The 24,020-nt window shown below is 37.9% G+C and overlaps 1 protein-coding gene across 1 annotated transcript; it reads left to right on the forward strand.

Annotated features, from left to right (window-relative positions):
* Positions 1 to 20,077: 20,077 nt before the first annotated feature.
* Positions 20,078 to 23,843, forward strand: LOC146623267 (uncharacterized). Its single transcript, XM_085366069.1, has 3 exons — positions 20,078 to 20,147; positions 23,270 to 23,602; positions 23,808 to 23,843. Exons 1-3 carry the CDS (start codon positions 20,078 to 20,080, stop codon positions 23,813 to 23,815), a joined length of 411 nt encoding a protein of 136 aa, XP_085222195.1. The 3' UTR covers positions 23,816 to 23,843.
* The last annotated feature ends 177 nt before the right edge of the window (positions 23,844 to 24,020 follow it).

The following is a 24,020-nucleotide window of genomic DNA, read 5'->3' on the forward strand; positions in this document are numbered from 1 at the left end:
TTATAGACTAGAACAGTGGTTCTCAAACTTTTTTTACAATGAGTACCACCTCATAAAATATATGTCTATTAAAGTATCACCCTTATGACTGACATTAAAGTAAAGTAGTATAGGCCTATTTAACACAATATATGCGAGACAATTTGATTTCTTATATGAATGTTATTTATTTTAACTGTCATAAACAGGATGTGATGTGATGTGAATAATTCTGGTCAAATGTACAGTGAACAAACAAGCTGATGAGTAAGATAACCAAAAAAATGTTGCACTGTGTTATAGTCTGACAGCTGCTGGTAAGATTGACTTGCGGTAGCGCTCCTTCCTACACTGTGGGTGTAAAAGTCCACTGCTGAACGAGCTGCTCAGAACTCTTACTGTCTCATGCAGGGGGTGGGAGGTGTTGTCCATGATGGATGTTAGCTTAGACAACATCTTCTCCACCCCAACCTGCTCTATGGACTTCAGCGGACAGTCCAGGACAGAGCAACTTAGACCCTTTTTTGTAGACTGCATTTGTCTTCGTGGACCAGTCCAGTTTATTATTGAGGTGAACACCCAGGTATTTGTACTCCTTCACTGTATACTTACAGTTTCCACGAGCTGTATACTCCTCCTTGCATACTTTGTAAAGCAGTTTGAACTTCCTTTAAGGTTAGAGGCTCCCCCAGCTCCTTGTCTTTCTTGATTTCCCTCTCCATGAGCTACAAGCATCTTCAAAAAAAGAAAAAAAAGAACCCTTTCTCATCCTGTATGTAAAGCATACACATCCACAAATACATTTTTAAACACACCATACTTTGCCTTCACCACCATTATTCTGCCCTTTCCGCCTCCTGAAATTCACAGGACTCTGGTAGGAAGTTTTTTGAAAAAAGGAGCGCCACTCCACCACTGGCTGTGTTTAAATGACTCAAAATCCTTTCTCCCTCCCATTCCCTCCAGTCTGTCTCAATTAAACAGTCTGTGTTTTTCTTGGACCATTAGCACATTTATACTCTTCAGTTTGATGAATTCATACACACTGACTCGCTTCCTCATATCTCTGGCTTCATTCAGATTTAAAGGAGAAACTCTGAAGTTACTCATTACAAAGATGCAAGGATAAATAATGACATAAAATAAAATAAATAATGACATAAAACACAAAGCCTCATCTGTCATGTTTAATTAAGAACAGGACACTAACATAGGCCTTTCATGGTTAGCAACAGTGAATTTATTTACAGTGCAAAGCAAAAAGTGTTCCAAACTGTGCAGTTTCCTTTAAGGCAAAACTCCCGACTCCCATAAGGTGTTCTCTTGATCCATGGTGCAAGAATAATCCAAAACGTGTTATTTACAGATGTGCTCATGCCCTTCAGTACTCCTCCCGTGGTTACCTGTGTGGAGTTCTTTTTTACTGAGAGAATTTCAGGAGACAATCTATCTGTTAGTTATATTTTATTGTTGGGCAGTTAAAGATTCGACTTGCGTAGCAGTGGACTTCTCTGCAGAAGTCAGGCAGTCTGCACATGCAGAAGCAAAGTACAATTCATAATTCATTAAAGTATATATTAGACACATGAAAACAGGAAAATAATTGTGATTGGCTATTGATGGGGAAATACTGTGGTTTAGCCTCAGCGCTCCCTGATTTATCTGGTCTTTGACCACCAGTCTGGGATCTTGCCCTGTGTCAGAAAGCTCCTCCTACCTTACAGTTGTTACCAGGAATGTTTTATTTTCATGCTGATTTCAGTTTTAACTGACACAATGACGTCTCTACTTCTTGTTGATTAGAACATCCTGTTATTATACACCCAAGGCCAAGCAGCCTGTCCTGTCTGAAACTGTGTCTTTCTGAAACCTTCTACACTCAACTCTTTCTATCCCTCTTGGGGTTAATACTTATATCCTTTTAAAAGGAGTTTAACAAAATTTATTATGAGCATACATTGCAATTAATTTTAAAAAATAACATAATATAATATTAACTTAAATGGGAGATTCTCCTGAACTTGTTGCAACATAAGCAGCATTCTAGAGAAGACTTGGTCAAAACTTGTTATGTAATTTATTTCTTCCCTCACAAGCTATCTTTGGCTTAGCTCAGTCATAGTTTCCTTCCTGTGGTAACTTGGTAACAAAAACAAAAACAAAAAAAAAGTATTAAGAAAGCAAATTTCCCTAAATCGGCGTATTCTGAACCTTTGGCTGAGTATTATCTGTTTGTGTCACTCCTGCCACTGATGCATCAAAGTCACTCTGTAATCAAAAAATATTTGACAACCTGGTAAAAGAAGATGCAGCAAAATGTGCTGAAGAACAGCATAGCAACTATTTTTGGATGTTTTCTACAACTTGCTTCAAGCTCCAGAATATCGTTAAAAGAAAGAGGGGGGGAAATATAATTAAATACATGTTTAGTTCTCAGAATTGAGTGTGACATCCTTGGCAGCTAATTGATTTTCTTGATCCCAAAGCTCTTGTAGTGTTATATATGATGTTATAAGATGACCTAGAAGGTCATCTTATAAAACAGTTAATGATAGCTAACTGGGTTTTGAGAGAAAAGATTAAATATAAAAATAGAGAAAAACAGATTTCAAACATAGGCAGCCTACATACAAATTTGACATGAGGTCTGAAAGTGTAAATGTCCTGTTTTAGGTTCATACATTTAATTGTTTAAAAAAAAAGACTTTAAAACAAAGAGTTTAGACCCGCCTACTCTCCCTGCAGATTCCCCAGGGATCTTCCAGAAGTGATGACATTATTTTTTGGAGAATTGATTTGTTAATAGGCATACCTGCTCCATATGTTACCATGGCAATTTAGCCCAGTAAGAAGTGAACCACCTTCTTTGTACAAAAAAACCAACAATAACCCTGCAGTTATCCAGATAAACCAAAATCCTTCTTCACAGTCCAGGACTTTGGTAGCAGTTTTACTTTAAAGGGTGCTGATAGCGTAGGTGTGGCCACAGCTGTAACAAAACCAGGAAGGAAAAAAAAATCCAGAGAATTGTTCCTCTTTCTGGATTAAAACGTACTTTTCTTAGAAGTAAGAACCAATATATTCTTTGAATCATCCACTCTTTACTTTCCTGGGGATTCATAATGTTGTGAGTTTGCTTTTTAATAACATTTTGCTGTCAGAGACAGAGAAAATAGAGAAAAAGAAAAAAACAGCAAAAACAAAAGAAAAAAGGGAGAGATCTGTCTCATAAAGACTAAACAACTGAAATATCAGAATTACCTTTGAGAATTATTGCATATGATGTTTTATCATGCAATCTACAAACCAAAGTACAGCACAGAAAAGCAAGGAATAAACTGCATTTAATATCCAATGTATTGTTATTTGTTTATTTTTGAGCACTGAAAGAAAAAGTATAATCTTTACTTACAAAAATTAAAGGGTTTCGGTTTCTTTTTCTATCATGAAGCATATAGAAAATGGGACAGGCTACAGGTTCACCCTTATTAGATCTTAAAAACACAGAAATAAAACCTTGTCAAGTGGCCACATATGGTCAGTACAACTATTATACAAAGTCCTTTATTATCACTTTATTTAAAATGCAGTCTAATATAAAAGAAAATGGCAACAACGAGCAGTGTCAGATGTACATAAGAAATAAAGCAGCTTTGTCATATTACACAGAAAATTAAAATAAACTGCACAGACACATTTTACATGTATCTACTAACATGCTGCATGTACAAGTGATTTATGGGTTAAATGATAATTAAATATTCTGGGAGTGTTTTGGATCTTTAATACTGCAATTACTAACGTATACAGTGTCCTTCATCAGATCCGACTCAGTGACACACGCTTTTGTCATGTGGGCAAGGTTAGAACTCTGAATTCAGGTATCAAGTATTTACATGTGAATCTGGTATGTGTATGGTTTAATCACAGATAAATTCTACTCTCTTATTTCAGGGCACTACAATATTTGGGCGATTCAGAATAGTGTGTATGCGTGTGTGTGTGTGTGGGAATAATCAGTTTTGCTGTTTGATGCTTTTTTCTATTTACTAAAGTCAAGCTAGAAGTTTAACTCCTTCTCACACATCCAGTAGTAGTTTTTGTTACATTCAGCAGTATCCCAAATGGACCAAGTTGCACTTTGGTACGCACAAGTCCAGAGTGTAGAGGATGAGGATGTTTGTCCGAAGTTGCTAGAAGAAAAAACAAATATGTTTTCAGTGCATGAGGCTTTGGAGTGTTGAGGTTGAAATGCGCCTAACAAATAGCAGAACAGCAGTGGCTCTACTAAGGCTAAATGGTTAATAATTGTTGCTTCTCTGCTGCTCTTAACCAGCTAACTACAATCAAAAAAGGAGTCCTTTGGTGTGTAGCTCTTGCCTCAGTGGGCAATCAGACATTTTATAGTGTAAGATAATAGGATCGATGTGGTGATTTAAGATTCAAAGGGCCTCACTTATAACACAGTTGGCTTCCATCCACCCATTTCAATGTCCACATACTGCTCATGTAGTTCCACTCATATTTGAAGCCGATCCAAAAATGTACAGCCTGTCCATAAGACCTGACAAAATCCTGTTTTGAGGGAAAGTGGTTTTAATCTTTTATTCACTTTGGTTGGAGGATGACAATAAAAGAATTCAGACATTTCGGAACATGGGAGTGCAGAACACACCAGAGACTAAATCAACTAATAACTATTGTTGTTGCAATACAAACGAGAGTGGCTTTATTCTGCTAAACGTTTTAAGTTTATAGGGGAAAAAGTTTATCTAAATACCTTTTCTGCATCATCACTGATAATCACCAAATGAGCTCCAAGCCTCTCGCAGTTTTGTTTGGCATCCTCCCAGGTGGATTTAAAAGAGGAAAGGCGGTAGCAGCTTGACCTTAATCTTTTCCATCCCGGGGAACATCTTGGAAGGTTTGGTAGCGCTAAATAAACACGACAAGACTGAATCTTTATGAAACGATTTCCATCCCATTTATCACCAAATAAAACATTTATAGCTCAGTTGGTGCAGAATTTTCAATCACATTCATCCATCGCCATAGGTACTGGAATAGATAAGTAATGTTTGAATTTTCTGACTTATTTCTTTTACTTACTAATTCTAACTTTAGCTTAGTTTAGCTAATTTTCACTGAAGTGTTGTTTGATGACATTACACATGTACGTGTCTTTCCAATTTCTAATGCAAGTGGCTTGACTCTTGAATCAGTTTTGTTTTACCTTGATTCAGTCTGCTGTTTTCTTCAAGCAGTTTGTCTTTCTCTTGAATGAGCTGATCTTTATGTTGATTCAATTGACTGTTCTCTTGATTCAGTCTGCTGTTTTCTTCAAGCAGTTTGTCTTTCTCTTGAATGAGCTGATCTTTATGTTGATTCAATTGACTGTTCTCTTGATTCAGTTGACTGTTCTCTTCAAGCAGTTTGTCTTTAGTCTGCAGCAGCTGATCTATAAATTGATTCAGCTGCTCTTTCTCTCGAAGAAGTTGGTCTCTCTCTAAAAGCACTCCTCTGATGTCATCAGCTGACACTGAGGTAAAATTGCAAGTTGAACTGTTTTTTGATTTGTTGGAATTCTCATCTACAAAGTGAATCAGATATGGGTTTGTTCGTTTGTTTGTTTTTGTTTAGTTTTTACTGTGACTTGTAAAATGTGGGCTGATACATACCGACTTGTAGCCACATATAGACATTGAGTGATGATTGTATGACACATAGCAGGCCGAAACTGATTCCAGCCAACTTGTAAATCGTTGATCCTCCTACAACACACACATCTTACATCAAAAATGTATCATCAGCATAAAGAAAGTTACATTTTTTGTTTTCTCTGTGTTTTCATGATGTTTAAATCTAATTATAGAATCCAGCTGTCTTGCATGTACATTTTGTTAACATTGCTGCATTGCATATTTTTCATCATCTTAGCTATGGGCCTGGAGCCCTACATTCTTCCATTACATTTATACAACTTTGTACACTAAATTACTTTTATTGTCATTTCTTAATGTAATTATGCTAGTATGTAGCTTCATTTTTTAAACACCATATAACAACATTTTTATGTGGATGTCCGTCACACTGAAAATCTTTTTGCCTTTGAATGCAGATGACATATCTGGACCCAGGTTTCTCTGCAGTGGTTATTGTTCACAAAAGTAGATTAATTAAGAATAAAAGCTAAAACTATAATCCTTGATTAATTTGCCTTTTGTCAAAACTTTTGTGAACTATCAATTTAGAGAGAAATGTAAATTATAATGATCATACCAGAGATGAAAAGAGTAAAATAATTTAAGAGATAAGTGGCTTGTGATTTGCTCTTGTTGTTTCTCTGCTATCAAGAGCTGAAGTGACAGAATATTGAGTTTCCATTCTTCTTACACTGACGATCTGAGAAAGCACTGTTTCATCATGTAAGCTGAATCTCTTATTGTGGCTGTTGCCTTTAGTTTCCTTTAGCCTTTTGTTTCCTTGTGGTAAATTAATCATCTCCTTTTTATATTCACTGATCTTTAGATAGTATAGTTATAGTGGTTGTGTCATGAACCACAAAAAAAAGTGTAAACAAAGGAAATTATGATAAATCTCCCCATTTTTTTAAAATATAGAGCAAAGGCCTATCGGTGCTTGCATAATTATTTTCTTATGTTGCCTTGTCTTTATGTTACCACAAATAACCTATTATGTTTTTCTTAATGAATAAATAACTAACATTTACAAATTTAAAAAGTATCTATACACACCCTATACCACACAGTCATGCAGTTTTACTTCCTATGAGTTCATATCCTGTCTTGAAGTTATTTGACATGTTTAACATTATTGCACTGCTATAACTGTACACTTCTTATTTTGCAGTGTTTGGGTTGTACATATACATTTAACTTAAACAATTTTCTACCAGATTTTTGTGTTTGTTGCTTTTTGTTGACCATGATGTAGTATAAAATAAACCCCAGTTCCAGACTTATGTTTGCAGGCAGGAACTATGTTAATTATTTTAAAATGCGTTATATATCTTGTGGTATGCATAACCTTTAAATCAGTAGAATACAGCTTAGATTATGTCCAACAGCAGAAAATTACATAATAAAATCTACAATAAAAGAGGTGCATTAGGTGGTATAGGCATAGGAATATTGAACTTAATTATATAATACTTTGTACTAATATCATCTATGTTATGTTTACAGTACGTTTTATGTTCATCTGAACTTGTTATTCAACGCACACTTAAACCTTACTTTAAGTCTTAAACTTAGCAAAAATCCTCACAGGAAAAACTTACTGCTAAAGATTCAATAGATTTTAAACTCAAACTAGAGTCCTGAGTGCTTGATAAACTGGACTTCTTCTGGGTCTGTGAAGACGTTTCGAGGTTATTTCAGTTCTAAAACAACTGATGGAGAGTTATTATAACTCATAGTGAGGTTGTAGACATGTTCCTGAGGTCATTACCCACTATTACTCATGACAGCCATCACATCAGTCAAGGCATAAAACGGAACTTGGATAATTGCAGTCCTCACTCACCAGCCATGAGCCATATTTTTCATAACATACGTCTGTCTTATGAAAAATAAGTTTTGAGAACTGCATGATGAGTAATGAGAATGACTTTTCTGTTGTGAGAATTGATTGAGGAAAAACTGCAATGAGGAAGTTCTTCAAACCTGCATTCTTGAGGGGGCGACTTCACCCCAATGAAGTCAATCCCATGGTGGTACTTTCTGGTTTTTAGACAACATCTGCATGCTTTTTCACAATTTAACTTTAAGATTCCATAGTCTGCCTTGTGTAATGTAATTGCTATCACTGAACGGCTGTACTTCTCATTTTTGAGCGGCGTTCAGTTTGTGAATATTTACCTGAGAGTGGATCCCAGCTCTTTTATCCTTCCTGAGGAAAAAAAAAGTCTTTGCTGGACTTTCTTTACCAGGTGAAATGCATTCAAAGCCAAGGTCAGATCAGCTGTGATGTCAATGCCCAGGAACTTATTGGCAACCTGTTCTGCTTGGAATTCAAGCATTCCTGTAGTCTGCAATGACCTCCTTGGTCTTGCTGGTGTTAAGGACCAGGTTGTTTGATGAACACCATTCGGTCAGGCGCTGAACCTCCTCTCTGTTGCGAGTCTCATCAACAAAGACAATGGAAAATCAAACTTGTGGAGTTATTCAGTAACGTCTTTTATAGGCCAAACATTTATAAAAATTAACATTAAAGTATATACTTAAATGTTAGTAAATTCTCCCGAATTTGTTGCAACATAATCAGCTTCCTAGAGAAGGATCAATATTTAAAATTGCCTATACTGTATATTCTATATGTTCCCTCACAGCTATCTTTGGCTCTGCTCATACACTTATTGACAGAGTGACAGCCATCTTGCTGTCATAGATCCCAGTTCTATGACTATGGTAATATAGATAGTGTAATAGCTTTCTTAGTAAGGTAAATAGGTTCAAGGGTGCATTGTGTTCCCAAATAAATTTTTGCAAATCTGAGTTATGTTGAAGTATTAACTTGGTAAATTACTCTTACTACAATCATGATCCAAATTTGCCTCGAACAGCAGGTCTATTTAAGAGCTTTGGCTCCTATTTATGGAACATGAATGTTCTACACATTTTTCCTGATGATAATTTCACATAATCCAATAATACTGATCCACACTGTATATAATAAAGAGTCTAAGCTTCTGTGTGGTTGACACAGAGCTAACTGGCTTGTAGCTAACTGGCAAACATTTAGCAAGTTGCAGACAAGGGGAGCTATTTGTATTCTTCATTGCTGACGGGTTTTTTTTCTATGAGTCAACACCATGAGATAAAGCTGTATTTTTCCTGCATGCGAGCCACATAGAACTAAAATTCCCATGATGGTTCTTTTTTTCCCCTGAAACCAACATCCAGATATGTATACACACTCTATACCACAATGTCATGCAATCTTACTTCCCTTATGATGTCATTTCCTGTATTGAGGGTATTTTAAAAAATATCTACTATCATTGCAGTGCATTAATATGGTTGCCCATCTTCAACAGGTTTCTTTCAGTGGAAGCAATTGACTGTGTGGCATGTTAATGGCGTAAGGAAACAAATGCAGACATGTGGAGACAAGTGGAGATTAACTGAAAGTATGCTGTTTATTTGGCTGAAGGCAGATAATACACAAGCAAAAAGGAACTGAAGGCTATAAGTTAATGAATTCCCCAAAAACTGGGAAACATGCTAGAGCTGGAAACATTGAGGCTGGGAACCGCTGGGAGACTGTGGAGATCGAGAGGGGTGGACCCAGGCGCTGACAATGAATCGGAATAAGAAACAAAAACAGTCCACAGAAAACAGTGGAGCTCACGAAAACAGTTTATATATAGATCAGAGGACCGGCCCGGAAATTGACAAAGCAGGGGTCCATTACGGAGCAGGTCCGGAGGCCAAAGGCCTGTTTTACTTTTAAGGTCCATGTGTGGTATTCTGTTTTGCTTCCTCCCTGTGATCATTTTAATTATTTACAAAGGCGTGATGTTATGTGGTAAAGATAATATATATATATATATATATATATATATATATATATATATATATATATATATATGCTAATTGAAATGCATTGTATCTAAAACTACATATAAATTAGTCGTTTTAAATGCAGAAACTTTATTGTCATGAATGAAATGTCATAATAGGGCATAACAGAAAGAAAGATTAATTTCCTTTTGATCTAACTTAATGGTTAATGGTTCTATTATGCTCTCTGCGTGATAGATGATAGATCAGGTGAGACATCAGTGGCACAGGCAGCATTCGGGGGGAAAGGCATCATTACATTACATCATTACACATTCACACAGTGTGTGAATGTGTGTGTGAATGGGTGGATGACTGGATATGTAAAGTGCTTTGGGGTCCTTAGGGACTAGTAAAGCGCTATATAAATACAGGCCATTTAGTGGCACAGGCAGCATTCGGGGGGCACAGGCATCATTGGTGGGACAGGCGGCATTGGGGGGAAAGGCATCATTGGTGGGACAGGCTGCATTGGGGGGAAAGGCATCATTGGTGGGACAGGCGGCATTGGGGGTAAAGGCATCATTGGTGGGACAGGCGGCATTGGGGGGAAAGGCATCATTGGTGGGACAGGCTGCATTGGGGGGAAAGGCATCATTGGTGGCACAGGCGGCATTGGGGGGACAGGAGGCATTGGGGGGACAGGCATCATTGATGGCACAGGCAGAGGGTTGCACTGCAGTGGGCGGCACAATTCTTTCACTGAAAAACACCATAGAACACAATGCATTTTGTCATCAATATCATGTCACATTTAATGTTCATGTTCAGCTAAAATTGTTATGCATAGGACACTCACAAAGCAGAAACTCCAGCAACACTTGAGGGAAGATGACCAACTTTAATAATTGACCTACGCGTTTCGGCTTGTGGCCTTCATCAGGGTCAAGCCGAAACGCGTTGGTCAATTATTAAAGTTGTTCATCTTCCCTCAAGTGTTGCTGGAGTTCCTGCTTTGTGAATTATTTCATCTTCTCCATGCACCTTGGAAGCAGGTGAAGTTGTGCCAGAAAGGTTTTTTTGCTGCGATGCATAGGACACTGCAACTTAAAATTTGATAATTTTGCCTTTGTGTGACTCAAAGCCTTGCAGTAAAGGTCTGATCACTGAACTTTTTCTTCAGTGTAACACCATATTAACATCAAACTGCAATGTGCTACTCATGGATGATAAATGAGCCAGAAAAACACTTTGAATGTCTGATTACTTTTTAAAATGCAAATTTACACTCTTACTTTCTGAATTTGAACCTTTCCACCAGTTTTCAAAGACTGGTGGAAAGAGACATTTCAATTTATCCCCTGTGGATCTGAATTAATTCAGTTCATTTCAATTCATTTTTATTTATACAGCATCAAATCACAACAACAGTCGTCTCAAGGTGCTTTATATTGTAAGGTAGACCCTACATTTACATAAATCCCTACCTTATTGTGGTGGAGAGGAGTATGCGCCCTATTGATCCAAGAAGCTATGTTTTTGAGGTCAATTTGCCCTTGTAGTGTCCCAAGAAAAATTTGTTCTAGATGAAGTGTACTAAGTGGAATTCTCAAGACCCTTATTGAAGGTAAACCAATGTACCATAACATCTTGCCTGGATAGGGGTTACCAGGGCCTTAATACTGGAACTAGGCCTGGGCAAGAGGCTCATTGGTGAGCATTGGGTAGTTGGCCCCTAGGCCATGGAGCCTGGCAAGGCTCAGCCTGAATGAGCCACATGGGCCAATCCTTCCTGTGAACACACTACCAACAGGGCAGAGATGATGATGATACTACTACTACTACTACTACTACTAATAATAATAATAATAATAATAATAATAATAACAATAATAATAATAATACATTTTATTTAAAAGCACCTTTCAAAACACCCAAGGACACTGTGCAGAGTAAATAAGACAAGCATAAAAACAGGAAATAAACACAATAAAAGGCAGAATTCTTGGTGGTCTGATGCCAAATTGCTGAAACTGGCTTTAGGTACATGGAATGTAAGTTCTCTGAACTAGTGTTTGAGACCAAGTGATAGCAGTTGGATATAGTATAGCACACCATAAAACACACTGGGGGATCTAGAACCAGTCTCTGGAGAGGGGTTGAACTCTGTTCCACTCTGGAGCTGCCCTTGGTGAAAGGCGACAAGTAGGGGTGGGTATACTTGTTCAGCATCTATGTGCTGGAGTTTCCCAAGTGGATAAGAGGGTTGGCCTGCTCAACCTGAATCCGAACGGTGTTTTGTTGCCGGACTTCTTTGACAACCATGCTTTGTCAAAAACAAATACTATATATATATTTACATAAGTGCATGTGGCACCAGGGCACCATAAAAGCGAAGGTCGTTTTTGTAATCGTATTACCAAATCTTCGTCCACATGTTCTGGACACAAGGGTGAAGAGCAGAGCTGGAGTTGGATCAAGTGGGCATCTTTAGGGGGATTTCACTTCTCAGCTACTTTTACACTACCTTTTGCTGGAGCTTGGTCCGCACTTCCATCAATAATTCAATCATTCAATCATTCTCGATGGATCTTGGATTCTGCTAGTGCTGCTCATTCAGTTTTTAATTTTTATGGACAGAATCGGTCACAGAATGTCATCTTTGATTTTTGCAGATGATGTTGTTCTGTTCAGTACTTTGGGGTACGTTCACCAGGTGGGGAGAGTTGAATGGGAAATTGACAGATGTATTAGACCCTTGTCTGCAGTAATACAGATACTGTATCGGTCTGTAGTAGTGAAGACAGAGCTTAGTATAAAGACAAAGCTTTTGATTTACTGGTCCATTTATGTCCCAGCCTTCACTTATGGTTATGACCTTTGGGTAATGACTGAAAGAATGAGATCAAAAATACAATACAACACAGTGGAAATTAGCTTTCCCGAAGGGCGACTGGGCTCAGCCTTAGAGCAGCTTGGCTAATTGGGCAAACCTCAGAGTAGAGCAGCTGGAGAGATTATATCAGATTATGTCTGGCTTGGGAATGCCATAGTGTGACCAAAGAAGAGCTGGAGGAGATGGAGGCCAGGGCATCGCTGAATCATGTTACTAGCATAGATTGCAAAATTTAACTTTGTTTATTTAATTCACTTACCCCTGTCTAGTTCGGACTGAAGATCCCTTATCTGAACTTGTTGACTGATGATATTGTCATTACACATCCTCTTCTGTTCAGTTAGGTGTCTATTGGTGGCCTTTAGCTCATTGTTCTTCTTCTCCAGTTGTTTTTTCTCTTGAATGAGTTGTGTTTCATGTCGATACAGCTGGCTGTTTTCTTCAAGCAGTCTTTCGTTATATTGATTCAGCCGATCATTCGCTTCAGTAAGTTGTTTTTTCTCCTGAAGCAACTGGTCTCTCTCTAAGAGTACAGCTGAGATGTCATCAGGTGACAATAGGGTGATATTGCACGTTGAATTGTTTTTTGAGCCACCTGAAGTCCCATCTAGAAGAGGAATTCAATTAAATGTTTGTAATTAATTACATGTTATACATTGCCTTGCTACTCAGTGTTATGGGAAACGCATTTGCATTCAGGTCGGGGCTAATTTAACACTGTTCTTTCTGAAACGTCATCCAGGACTCATAGTCTTCGAAACTAATTAAAGGGTGTTAGCTGATTGAATTTAACGAAGTCAATAAGGAAAAATAATGTAGTTAACTTGAAGATAGCATCAGATTGTGTAGCCCACTACAATCAGTCAGTAGAACTCCAGTCAGTGTTTGCTGTGTTTTTATATTTAATGTGATCTAAGGGGTATGCTACAAGTGTAGCTCAACACAACCAGACTTTTTTGTGTTTCTTGTGTTTGCTGCCTTGACAAAACCTAAAGCTCCAGCCAAAGATAACGGCTATTTCTATGATGTTTATCGACTTTCTCTGTTTCTGCCGTATATTCTGTGTGCGCTCAAATAAGAACAGGTGTTTTGTAAGTGATTTGATTCTTCTTCTGCACAAAATGATTCCTTTGCTACTTCTCCAATCAGACATTAGAACGTGATAATGATGATGGGATTTAGTGCAGAGTGGTAAGATAAAAACTTTAACTGAAGTTAATTATTTTATTGCTCAGTGCTGCTGTTTATTTCTAAGGTGATGGCTGCAGATTAGTGCTCTAAAACCTAACACTGGATACATTTAGACATTTTAATGTCTAAAGAATAACATTTCTAACATTTATAAATATAAATAACATTTATACATGTTATTCTTCCATAGCTTAATAAAGGAGACTTTTTTTAGCTGACAAACTAAGATGGGAATCACTTTTCAGCAGATTGAACTGAAATCAATTTTATTAACTTGGCATGTGCTCGTAGTGCTTCCAGCTAATTTTAGACTCAGACATGGAACATAACCTACTCCCAGTCAGGTTATGTGTTTTAAGCAGGTTTCCACAGTAATTTAGTCAAGTAAAAAGAAAGTGACCCTAATGATACAGAAAACTCCTACTTTAAACACAACATCGCTCATTAAGCCATCAATCTGGGTTTGTAGTACATTTCTGTGGAAGGTGTGGGCTGATACGCACCAGCTTGGAGCCAGCTATAAACATTAACAGCAGACTGGATGATGCACAGCAGACCAAAGCTGATTCCAACCAACTTTAAGATTATTGCTCCTCCTACGGGTAGGCAAAAACACACATATACAATTCAAAAAGATTCTGTTATTAGCATTATAAAAAAAAGAGTAAATGTTACTTTTCAATATTTTTTTTGAAGTTATTAAATCAAATTATGCAATCCATGTCTTGCCTGCACAATTTATTCATTCATTTTAAAAAAAAAACTGTGTGCCTTTGAAGTCCTGTGGTGATTCTTTACTTGTTAGGGCCTGGACAACATTTAGCTATTTAGCATTATGTTTGATTATAATTTTATGGTCTACTGTCTTCCTTTTTTTGTTCATCTTTTTCTTCTTGGGTTTTCACTTCCAGGAGGACATCACCCTTTCATTTTTGTTAAATAGATTTATAGTTGTTTATTGTCTTCCTTCCCTCAACCAGTCACAACAGATGGCCGCCACTCCCTGAGCCTGGTTCCTTCCTGTTAAAAAAAGAGTTTTTTCTTCCCACTGTCGCCAAAGCGCTTGCTCATAAGGGGTCATATGCAGAGGTCTCGCACTCCAGGCCTCAAGGGCCAGTGTCCTGCAGGTTTTAGATATCACCCTGGGTTGACACTCCTGAATCAAATGATTAGTTCATGCCTCTGGAGAAATTCAAGACGTGTGGAGGTAATTTAGCCATTTAAATCAGCTATGTTAGATCAAGGACATATTTAAAACCTGCTGGACACCAGCCCTTGAGGCCTGGAGTTCCCCCACCCCTGATCTAAATGTTTTATGACTGTACTCACCAAAAAAGAAAAAGGTAAAATGAAGTTTTTCCAAAAGAAATTACATTCTCAAAGACTCAGAGAAAGTCAAAGACTTCTACTTCCTCAAAACATTATTATTATTATTATTATTACTACCCTTAATTCATTTTTCTGCATTACAAATTTAACTTAAAAAAAACACGCTGCACAAAATACGCTGGTGGAATAAATATTTCACTGGCTGGGTTTGGAAAAACACAAACCAGAACTTTTTAGTGGCATTTGGAATTTAAGGAATCCTAAATGTATTACAAGCATATAGAAAATGTATGCACTTCAAATAAGCACAGACACACATTTAGTACATTTAGTAAACTACATAGTTATTTTTGTCTTTTAGAGATGGAGCAAGACAAAAGAAGCTTGTAAAGAATGATTATAAACTGCTTATTTGAAGTAAAATGTAACTTCTATAAATTACAGCAATGACAGAAATGGTTGACATAAACAAAACAAAGTTTAATTATTAAAGATTTAGACCTGACTGATTGTCTCTGGTCCTCGCTCTCCTACCAACAGATGAATTGACATAGTGCCGTAGTTCCATTCTTCTTTATTGACAGTCTTGAACCGATGTTCAGCGAACGTGTTCTGGCTTGTAAATTGTGACTGTAATAGTTTCTAAAGTAGTTAGTTCCTTGATTTGTTCAAAGGGGAGGGTAAATTCATCATTTCCTTTCGTGGCCAAGTGATTTGAGACTAAAATTAACAATGAGGAGTAAATGTGACATCATCACTTGCTTTTCATTTTGCTTTGAGTTTTTCAGAGGGGCAACTTATTGTTTTAGCTTGTTTTGTATTGCTTAAAAAATGTTAAAATTTACCAAAGTGAAAGCTTTGAAAACAATGTTCCGTCATAACATTTACTCTACCATCATCGGTAGCACGTGAAAGAACCTTACACAACCACAACAACCTGGCACCTCCTCCTTATGCTGGTCACCAGTTTGGTCCCATGCTGCTGTTAGATGAAATCCAATTCTTCAACCAGCATTAAGCACAAGTCTGCGAGTATAGCTGTGTTGGTCGCTCTTGCACAAAAGTCAAGCACAAGCTGATCCCACAAGTTAGCACGGGACTAAATGCAGTATTTATTTTACTCTCAAATTCTGGAGGTAGTCAGTGGTAAATCCTGCTTTGTTGGGGCAATGTTGCCATTTTGGAGGATAGAGTTTCTCTGGTTGAGGAAATGCCATATCCCATCTCAGTATTTCTGTGGATTGAGATCCAGTGATGACAAGCCTTGTTTTTGGTGGAGATGAGAAAAGCTGTTACCCTATCGGTATAGCAGTCAGCATAGCGCTCTCCGTGTCTTTTCCACGTTTTAAACCTGCGATCCAACTGCCATAGGCCGTATCTGGACTCATCGCTCAACACAACATTGATCAACATGTTCAGGTTTCAGTGCACATGTTGCTGACACCAGTGCAAATGAGCGTGATGGTGTAGGGCAGTCATTGCAGGCCTCCTGGCAGCCACGTGAGACCAGAGACTGGCTGTGTGCACTCTGTTCTGGATTGTCTGGGTAGAAAGCTCAAAAATCCTCCCAATTTTCATCTGATAGTAAGTTGTTTTTGACAGCATTGTAGATATTTATTTAGCTATACAAGTAATGATATTTTCTAATTCTTCGGCCATGAATAAATGAAGAAAAAGGGAAGACGTCATTTAGATTGCAGTAAGCTGCAGGAGGCTGTCAGCATAAACAAAACACAAGGCAGTATGTTTTCATGTAGTAAAAGTAGTGGAAGCAGATTTCTGTGTCAATGCGCGCGTGTGTGTGTGTGTGTGTGTGTGTGTGTGTGTGTGTGTGTGTGTCCTTTCCTTTCTGCAAAAGTCATTGCATGCCATTACTCTGTATCACACTGTCATGCGATTTTACTTCCCTATGAGTTCATGAACTACACTGTTGGTATTTAAAGCCCTTAATGTTGTCCTGCTATATATACATCTATATATAATGTTAATATATAGATGTAATTTATGCACATTTTTACCAAGCCTAGTGTTTATTTGCTTTTTGTTAAATAGATTTATAGTTGTTTATTGTCTTCCTTCCCTCAACCAGTCACAACAGATGGCCACCACTCCCTGAGCCTGGTTCCACCAGAGGTTTCTTCCTGTTAGAAAAAAAAGAGTTTTTTCTTCCCACTGTCGCCAAAGCGCTTGCTCATAAGGGGTCATATGCAGAGGTCTCGCACTCCAGGCCTCTTGGGCTGGTGTCCTGCAGGTTTTAGATATCACCCTGGGTTGACACACCTGAATCAAATGAATAGTTCATTGCCTCTGGAGAAATTCAAGACATGTGGAGGTAATTTAGCCATTTAAATCAGCTGTGTTAGATCAAGGACATATCAGGAAGAAAATATAGAAAGAACAGATGCTCCTTTTGGATTAAAACTGTTTCTGAAAACATGAAAAACACATTTTACTAAACTGTTCATATAATTTTCTTAACATCCAACCTTTTGCTGTGTGATGTGGAACATGAGGGTAAATACTCACTTCCTCTAATACAGTTTAGGCCCTTTTTAAATCTGTCTCTCACATCTGACCAAAAATATTGGAAGTAAAAGAGTAATAATAGAAAGTAGCAAAATTATCATTAATTGTGACATGTAAGACAACATGGATAACATGTAAGGTATTTTACAGCATAATTTCAACATAGAACAGAATTGTTTGTTTATTCATCACTCAAATTATGATGTAAAATGAGTAACAGAAGCAAGACTATAATATGCATATATTTCAAACCCCAAACCAAAGTTGTTACAGTTATGACGCTATATGTCATCTGAAGTAACCTAATCCATACTTAGTATTTTAAAACTGCAAAACTAGTATTTACTAACATGAACTGAGGTGAATTGCCACAGTGGTTTTCCGACTGTTGCCTAAAAATATTTAAATGCAAACAGCCCCATCTAGGGAGCACATGTGCTCAGTACAACTATTAACTTGCACAAAGCCGTACAAATAGGTTTGTTTCTTTAAAATGTATAATACCTTCCTATTGGTGAGCAATTCATTTTTCCAAGAAGTCTTGTGGAGGACTGATTGAGATTAACTGTGTCTTTATTTTTTATAGATTATTAGATAATAGTTTTTTTGTTGTTGTTTGGCCCAACCCTGCTTGAGTTTAGATTGGGAGACATGTGGCCATAAAATAAAATAAATCTTAACAGGCCTTCATTTCAAAAAGTAAACATTTTTTACTGATTGAATAATTACTTAGAAACCTGCAGACATATGAGTATAAAACAATGTGCGGGGGCAGTTGTATACACGATAATTGGTGCCTGATATCAGTCACCTCTTAGTTCAGTGCCTCCCACTCCCCACCAGTTTTAACCAGTTAAATAGATACACAGTCTCATATAAAACCATGTGAACTGTTAGTAGATGTTAGTCTCTTCTGGGTAGTTGGCTGCTAACAATACATAGTGATTTCATTTCAGGCTAACATATTATTTGGGATACAATGATATGCCTAGAGTTATATTACTGGAGCTTGCTGGAGGCAACTCTGTACAGTCCACAGCCACCATGGTGATTCACAGATAATGTGGGAAGGTTTGGATCTTGGGCTGTTACTTCATGCTTCCACATTGTCATCACTAAGCTCATTAGTTACTTATTGCCTAAATAAGATAAGCCAGGTTTTATTCTTGCTGTCACACTAATATCAGAGCCATGACTATGGTGGTTTAAATAATGTGATTCAAATGGTTTTATAATGATGCCATGTTATATTCAAACAGTAACTGAGAACCAACTTTTCTGAGTTGTTTTAGGCAATTTTCACTTTAAAATATGTGTAACTGCCTGATGAAACTAATAGGAAATAAAAAGTGTCTGAATCATTATGAGCTAGCCCACATATTGGTAAACGTACATGGATGCTGATTTTCTGGTAGCAGCAGAATCCTTTATCTTACCCTCTGTGGATACAGGACTGTTGTATGCAGTGGATCTGGAAAAGGTATAGAGAATAGAATAGCTCTTTATTTTCACTGTTACAAGAACAATGAAAGGCAGTTTGGCATCTCTCCATGTGTGTGAAATACACAATAGCGTAAGTATTTAAACAATAACACAAACAAATGTACATTTACACAAGAAAGATATGTGCAAGTTATACACACATACACATACACACACGCGTACATATGGATATACCCAGTATTCTTCTATAGAGTATTCTTCACTAAGATTTATGTACATCTACTTCTACTAAAAATGAGATCTACTAGCTTGAATATTCTGACTGGCTTGGCCATCAAAGAATATCTCATTTCTTTGCTTTGAGAAACACTTGGGCTTGTTACGACCCAGCTCAAAGCCGCAACATAAAAAAGGAGACGAATACCAGAGTATGGGTGAGAAGAGGGTTTTATCTTAAAATGGAAAACCAGGTTGGCTAAAATGGCTGATGCCACCAAGGCAAAGACAAGTGAGCTCCCTGGGAAGCTTGCCTCAGGTATGCTTTTATCCACACCTGACTAGGTGTGGCCAATTAGGACCAGCTGAACACACTGAGCAGATTAGAGGCTGCTTTAGTAGTATGGATTGGGTCATATCCATTTACAATGTGAAGTGCTGTCTGACTGTACACTACTTCTATCAACAATTTGCTTGAAATCATGAGTTATTCTATTTCTTCCCCACACTTTTCTCTTCCATCAGTCTGGTGCAAGTTATTCTTGGTTTCAACTGACTTATAGTTCAGTCTTTGCAGTGCAATCCCCAGTGAAAAAATAAAAACAAAACAATTAGTCACAATTAAGATGGTGCAGGGAGTTGCCCCTGACAACACAGACAGGGGCAAGACAGTCTGAATTTTAACTGTAGTGCTCAGTAAAAGTGAAAGCTGCATTCAAGGCAACAAAAAAGTGTTTTTTCAACAGAGTGCAAAGAGAGGCAGTAGGTTTGTGGTGGTCAGAAGGAATGCAGATAGTCACACATAGCTGAGCACAGAGTTGCATATCCTCCACCCACGCATCTGCAAACACACTCACACATTGCAGCCAGTGGTGTTCATGCATCTTATGTGAAACCTATAACCTAGTCTGCCATTTGTGCTGTGGTCCTCGTGTTCATCTTTGGTGATTCCTGCTGTTGTATCTTATCTACAATGTCATGGTTTACTGGCTTTGCAGTGGTGCTGTTCATGACTTTTCCGCTGTTGTTTGCTCAGGAGACAGGTTAGTAAACAATTTTTAATTTTTTTTCTCTAAATTTTATTTTCTTGATAACGGATGGTGTCATCGCCAGAAAATCTATCTCAATAAAACCATACATACGTCATTTCTAATTATACTCCTACATTAAGCCAAGAAAATCATCTAAATATAAGAATATGTATGTAGACATATCCGTGGCAGTATAACCTTGTTACAATCAAATGTGTGTTAATAACAGCTTGTAGTCTGACCATTAACCGTATTTGAAAGTGAGGCTTAAAGGTTTTGGGAATAATAGAAAATGTTACAGTATGTGAAATATTTATTCTAATCTTTTCACTGACTTAATACCAAAGAAGCATCACTCATAAACATAAAGCCTGAGTGTATCACTGCTTACAACATAATATTGACCTTCAGTATTTGACATCATCGATACATTTATACTAACCTTTTGTTTTTACATTGGATTTAAAAAGTGACCAGAACAAAGTGAGGAGTAACACCCCCCAAAAAACTCAGTGTCAATATGATATAATAGGCATTAAGGGGTTACAGAATGCAATGCACAGGTCAAATCTCCTTTTTTCACGTAATTAAAAGCAGTATCTTATCCATCAACCTCTTTTGACCAAGTTGACTTTAGTTTACACAACTTAGCAGTGTCTCCAGCCCAGTAAACCGAGACTCCGGCGTATAGCGGCTGACTGAATTTGGTTTGGACTTTGTGAAGGAGAATCATTTCTTCAGAAATGCCGTAGAATGACAGCGTACCGGCCCTGTGATCCAGGAACACCCCAATTTTGGGCATCTGAGAGCCTGAGAGTAAAGTTTTCATATTGTTATGTCTGAAATAGTAATTAAAGTCAAAACATCCTAATGCCCAAGACTTGTCGTTGTTTCCAAATCCACTCTCATCCCCAGTTCTGCTAATGTCCTTGTATGCAACAGCTACTAAAATTCCCCCACCGCTTCTCTCAACCTCCCAGTAACAACGCCCAGTCAGACTCTCTTTGCTGAGGCCTTGAAGCCAGTGAGTGAATCTGTCTGGGTGACAGTCATATATTTGCTTTTCTCTCATCACTGTTGCTTTTGTGTTGCCTTCAGATAATGATATCCACGGGTTGACAGTCTGGGGATCCAACGTGATTTTACGAGAATATTGTAGGAATTCTTCTCTTGTCTCTGGCTCTGGGATTGGCAGTAAAACATCCACTTCAGTCACTTTTAGTGAGATTTTTGGCCATTCCTCATTTAGAACATTTTCCAGCTTACCTCTGATCTCTGATAAAGCCTCTGTCACATGCTCAAAGTACAGGGGAGGATGGACATCTGAGCTGGGCAAGTCTGTGGACTCACTTAAATGTGACAGTGAAGGGTAATTAAGTAGAAACTGGATGTGGTCATCAGTATTTGAGAGCAGCTCTAGTTCCGCATCCTTCACCCACAACTCAGCATTTTCCTGCTCCAGTTTCTCCTTTAACTCTGTAACTCGATTAACTTCAGCTTTCTGCCGGAATCTGATTTGTTCATTTAAAGCAGAGCTCATTTTCTCAACAAGACAAACTAGTTCTGTGAAGATCTTTTTGCTGTCGTTCACTATTTTATCTGCAGAGAAATTGATGGCCTCAATCTCCTCCTGAAGAACTTTCAGATCTTTTTCTCTGTTCTGAATTCTCATCTGGATTTTTTCCCGACTCACCCCAAGCTTCATCTGCTTATGGTTTCTTTCTGCTTTAGCTGAGACTGTGTCGTGATTTTTGTGTTCATCAACAGAGCACAAAAAGCAGATGGCCTGCTGGTCAGTGCGACAAAAGATCTTCATCACCTCATCATGATGAGAGCAAAATTTCTCCTGTAGATTTTTTAGCGGTTCAACCAATTTGTGCTTTTCAAAGGCAGAGGATTCGTAGTGAGGCTGAAGGTGGAGCTCACAGTAGGAGATCCGGCACACCAAACATGACTTGAGGGCTTTCAGCTTTTTGTCAGTGCAGAAATCACAGGCTACATCTCCAGGCTTGGCATAGCAGTGATCAGCTGGAGCAAACTGAAGTCTTGTTTTCTTCAGGGCTTCAACCAAATCAGCAAACATGGCACTTTTCACCAAGTCTGGCTTTGGTGCAAAGGTCTGTTTGCAGTGAGGGCAGCTGTAGCTTTTATTATGTTCCTCTTCAGTCCAGCGGCTTTCAATACAATTCATGCAGTAGCTGTGCCCACAGGGAATGGTCACTGGCTCCTTAAGTAAATCCAAACATATGGAACAGCAGAGCTTTTCTTGGTCTAGCTCCATCGCCATTTCACTTGATAATACATTTGAATATAACTCCGATAGGGAAAAGGGTGTGGTAGTCAGCTTACACAACATTCCAGTAAGAGGAGTGGTTTATTAGAAGAGGAAGTGTGCTTTGAGTCCCTATTTTCTCAGTGAAAGTTGCATGACCTCATAAGTCTTTTTAGCGGTAGCAGAAAAAAAAAATGTCTAGATATCAGGTATTTCAAAGATACAGTTTCACTTTTCTTGATTTATTTCTGTTAGAAAAAGTAAGCAATTCAAGGAAGAATGAAATATAACCACAATTTATCTGACAATTACTGATCTGTTATTTTGTTATGAAGAAAACCTAGACATCTAGTTTTTACTCTTGCTGTAAAAACATAAGCAATAATATTTTCATTAGTAATCCTTAAAACTGCAGATAGCAGTAGAAAAAAAAACATGCACTGTTTGATCGACAAAGCACAGCAGTGAGTAAACTTCCAGGCAGCTATCAGGAAATTCAACCTGCCACAACATGGGTGGTGTCGTTTTTGGGAGTGTCCTGACCTATAATGTCCTGATAATGAGAAGCAGTAGCTCTGGGGCTCACAAAAAGGCCCTTCATAGAGTTAATATAACTGTAGAGAAAACAACACACATACCTGCTCCGAACAATATCAGAACATCCTGCTGTCTCTGGAAAACAACAAACATCATAAAAGACCCATCACACCCAGTTTACCATCTCTTTGAACAGCTCCCATTGGGCAGATGATATTTTAACACACACCAGTAGCACTGACTTTAAGTGACTCAAAAATGATTTGGGAATTCAATTTATTTTCATGAAGCGAGATATTAACACTGGGTTTTTTTTATGTTCTAGATAATTTAGAAGTCCGCTACCTACAGAAGACATTCACTCCGTCTATAGGCTCATCAGTCACACTAACTTGTGAGGCACATTACGACTTCGAATCGTGTGGTGTGGTGCATGTTGTGTGGCATGATGTCACCGGTGGAAGTGTTGAGCTAATTAACCCCAAAAAGTACTTCACAACAGTGAGTGAGACAATCTCTGAAGGGAAAAGACGCAGACTGGTTGTGACAGAGATCCTCAACGTGACACCAAAGGATGCTGGTACCTTTCAGTGCAAGGCTATGTGTACAGCAAGTGGAGAGACAGCCATGGGCCATTTTATCACTGTTGCTGTCAAAGGTATTTTCATGATCAGAGTCACTAAATATGTCATTATTATTTTTGAACTTTGATTATAACAATCTACTCCTCAGTACGGCTTTGTATTTGAGGAGTTGAAATATTTGTAATTTTTTAACTTTGTGGGAAGGCGGGGAGATAAACTCAGTTTCTACCACATATGGATTTGATGTCTCATTCTGCTGTTCTGTCTGTTCTTTTACAGATCAGTGACTGAGGCAGCTGTTTTGTTGGGATGGATACTTTGATGAATATTGTTCAAAAAGCATTTCGAGAACACCTCTTTGCTCTGATTTGGCTGAATGAAGTAAATGGATCAAACATATTTTTCACCATTTTTCTTATATCACAGCAACAAATGATTTTTTTTTTTTTTTACAAATTTAATGTTTCATCATAGAGTATAACTGCTTCAGTT

The sequence above is a fragment of the Diplotaxodon limnothrissa genome, linkage group LG11, assembly GCF_057381915.1.
Source record: "Diplotaxodon limnothrissa isolate DT_005_m linkage group LG11, D_limnothrissa_male_GT1.1, whole genome shotgun sequence".
Taxonomy (NCBI): domain Eukaryota; kingdom Metazoa; phylum Chordata; class Actinopteri; order Cichliformes; family Cichlidae; genus Diplotaxodon; species Diplotaxodon limnothrissa.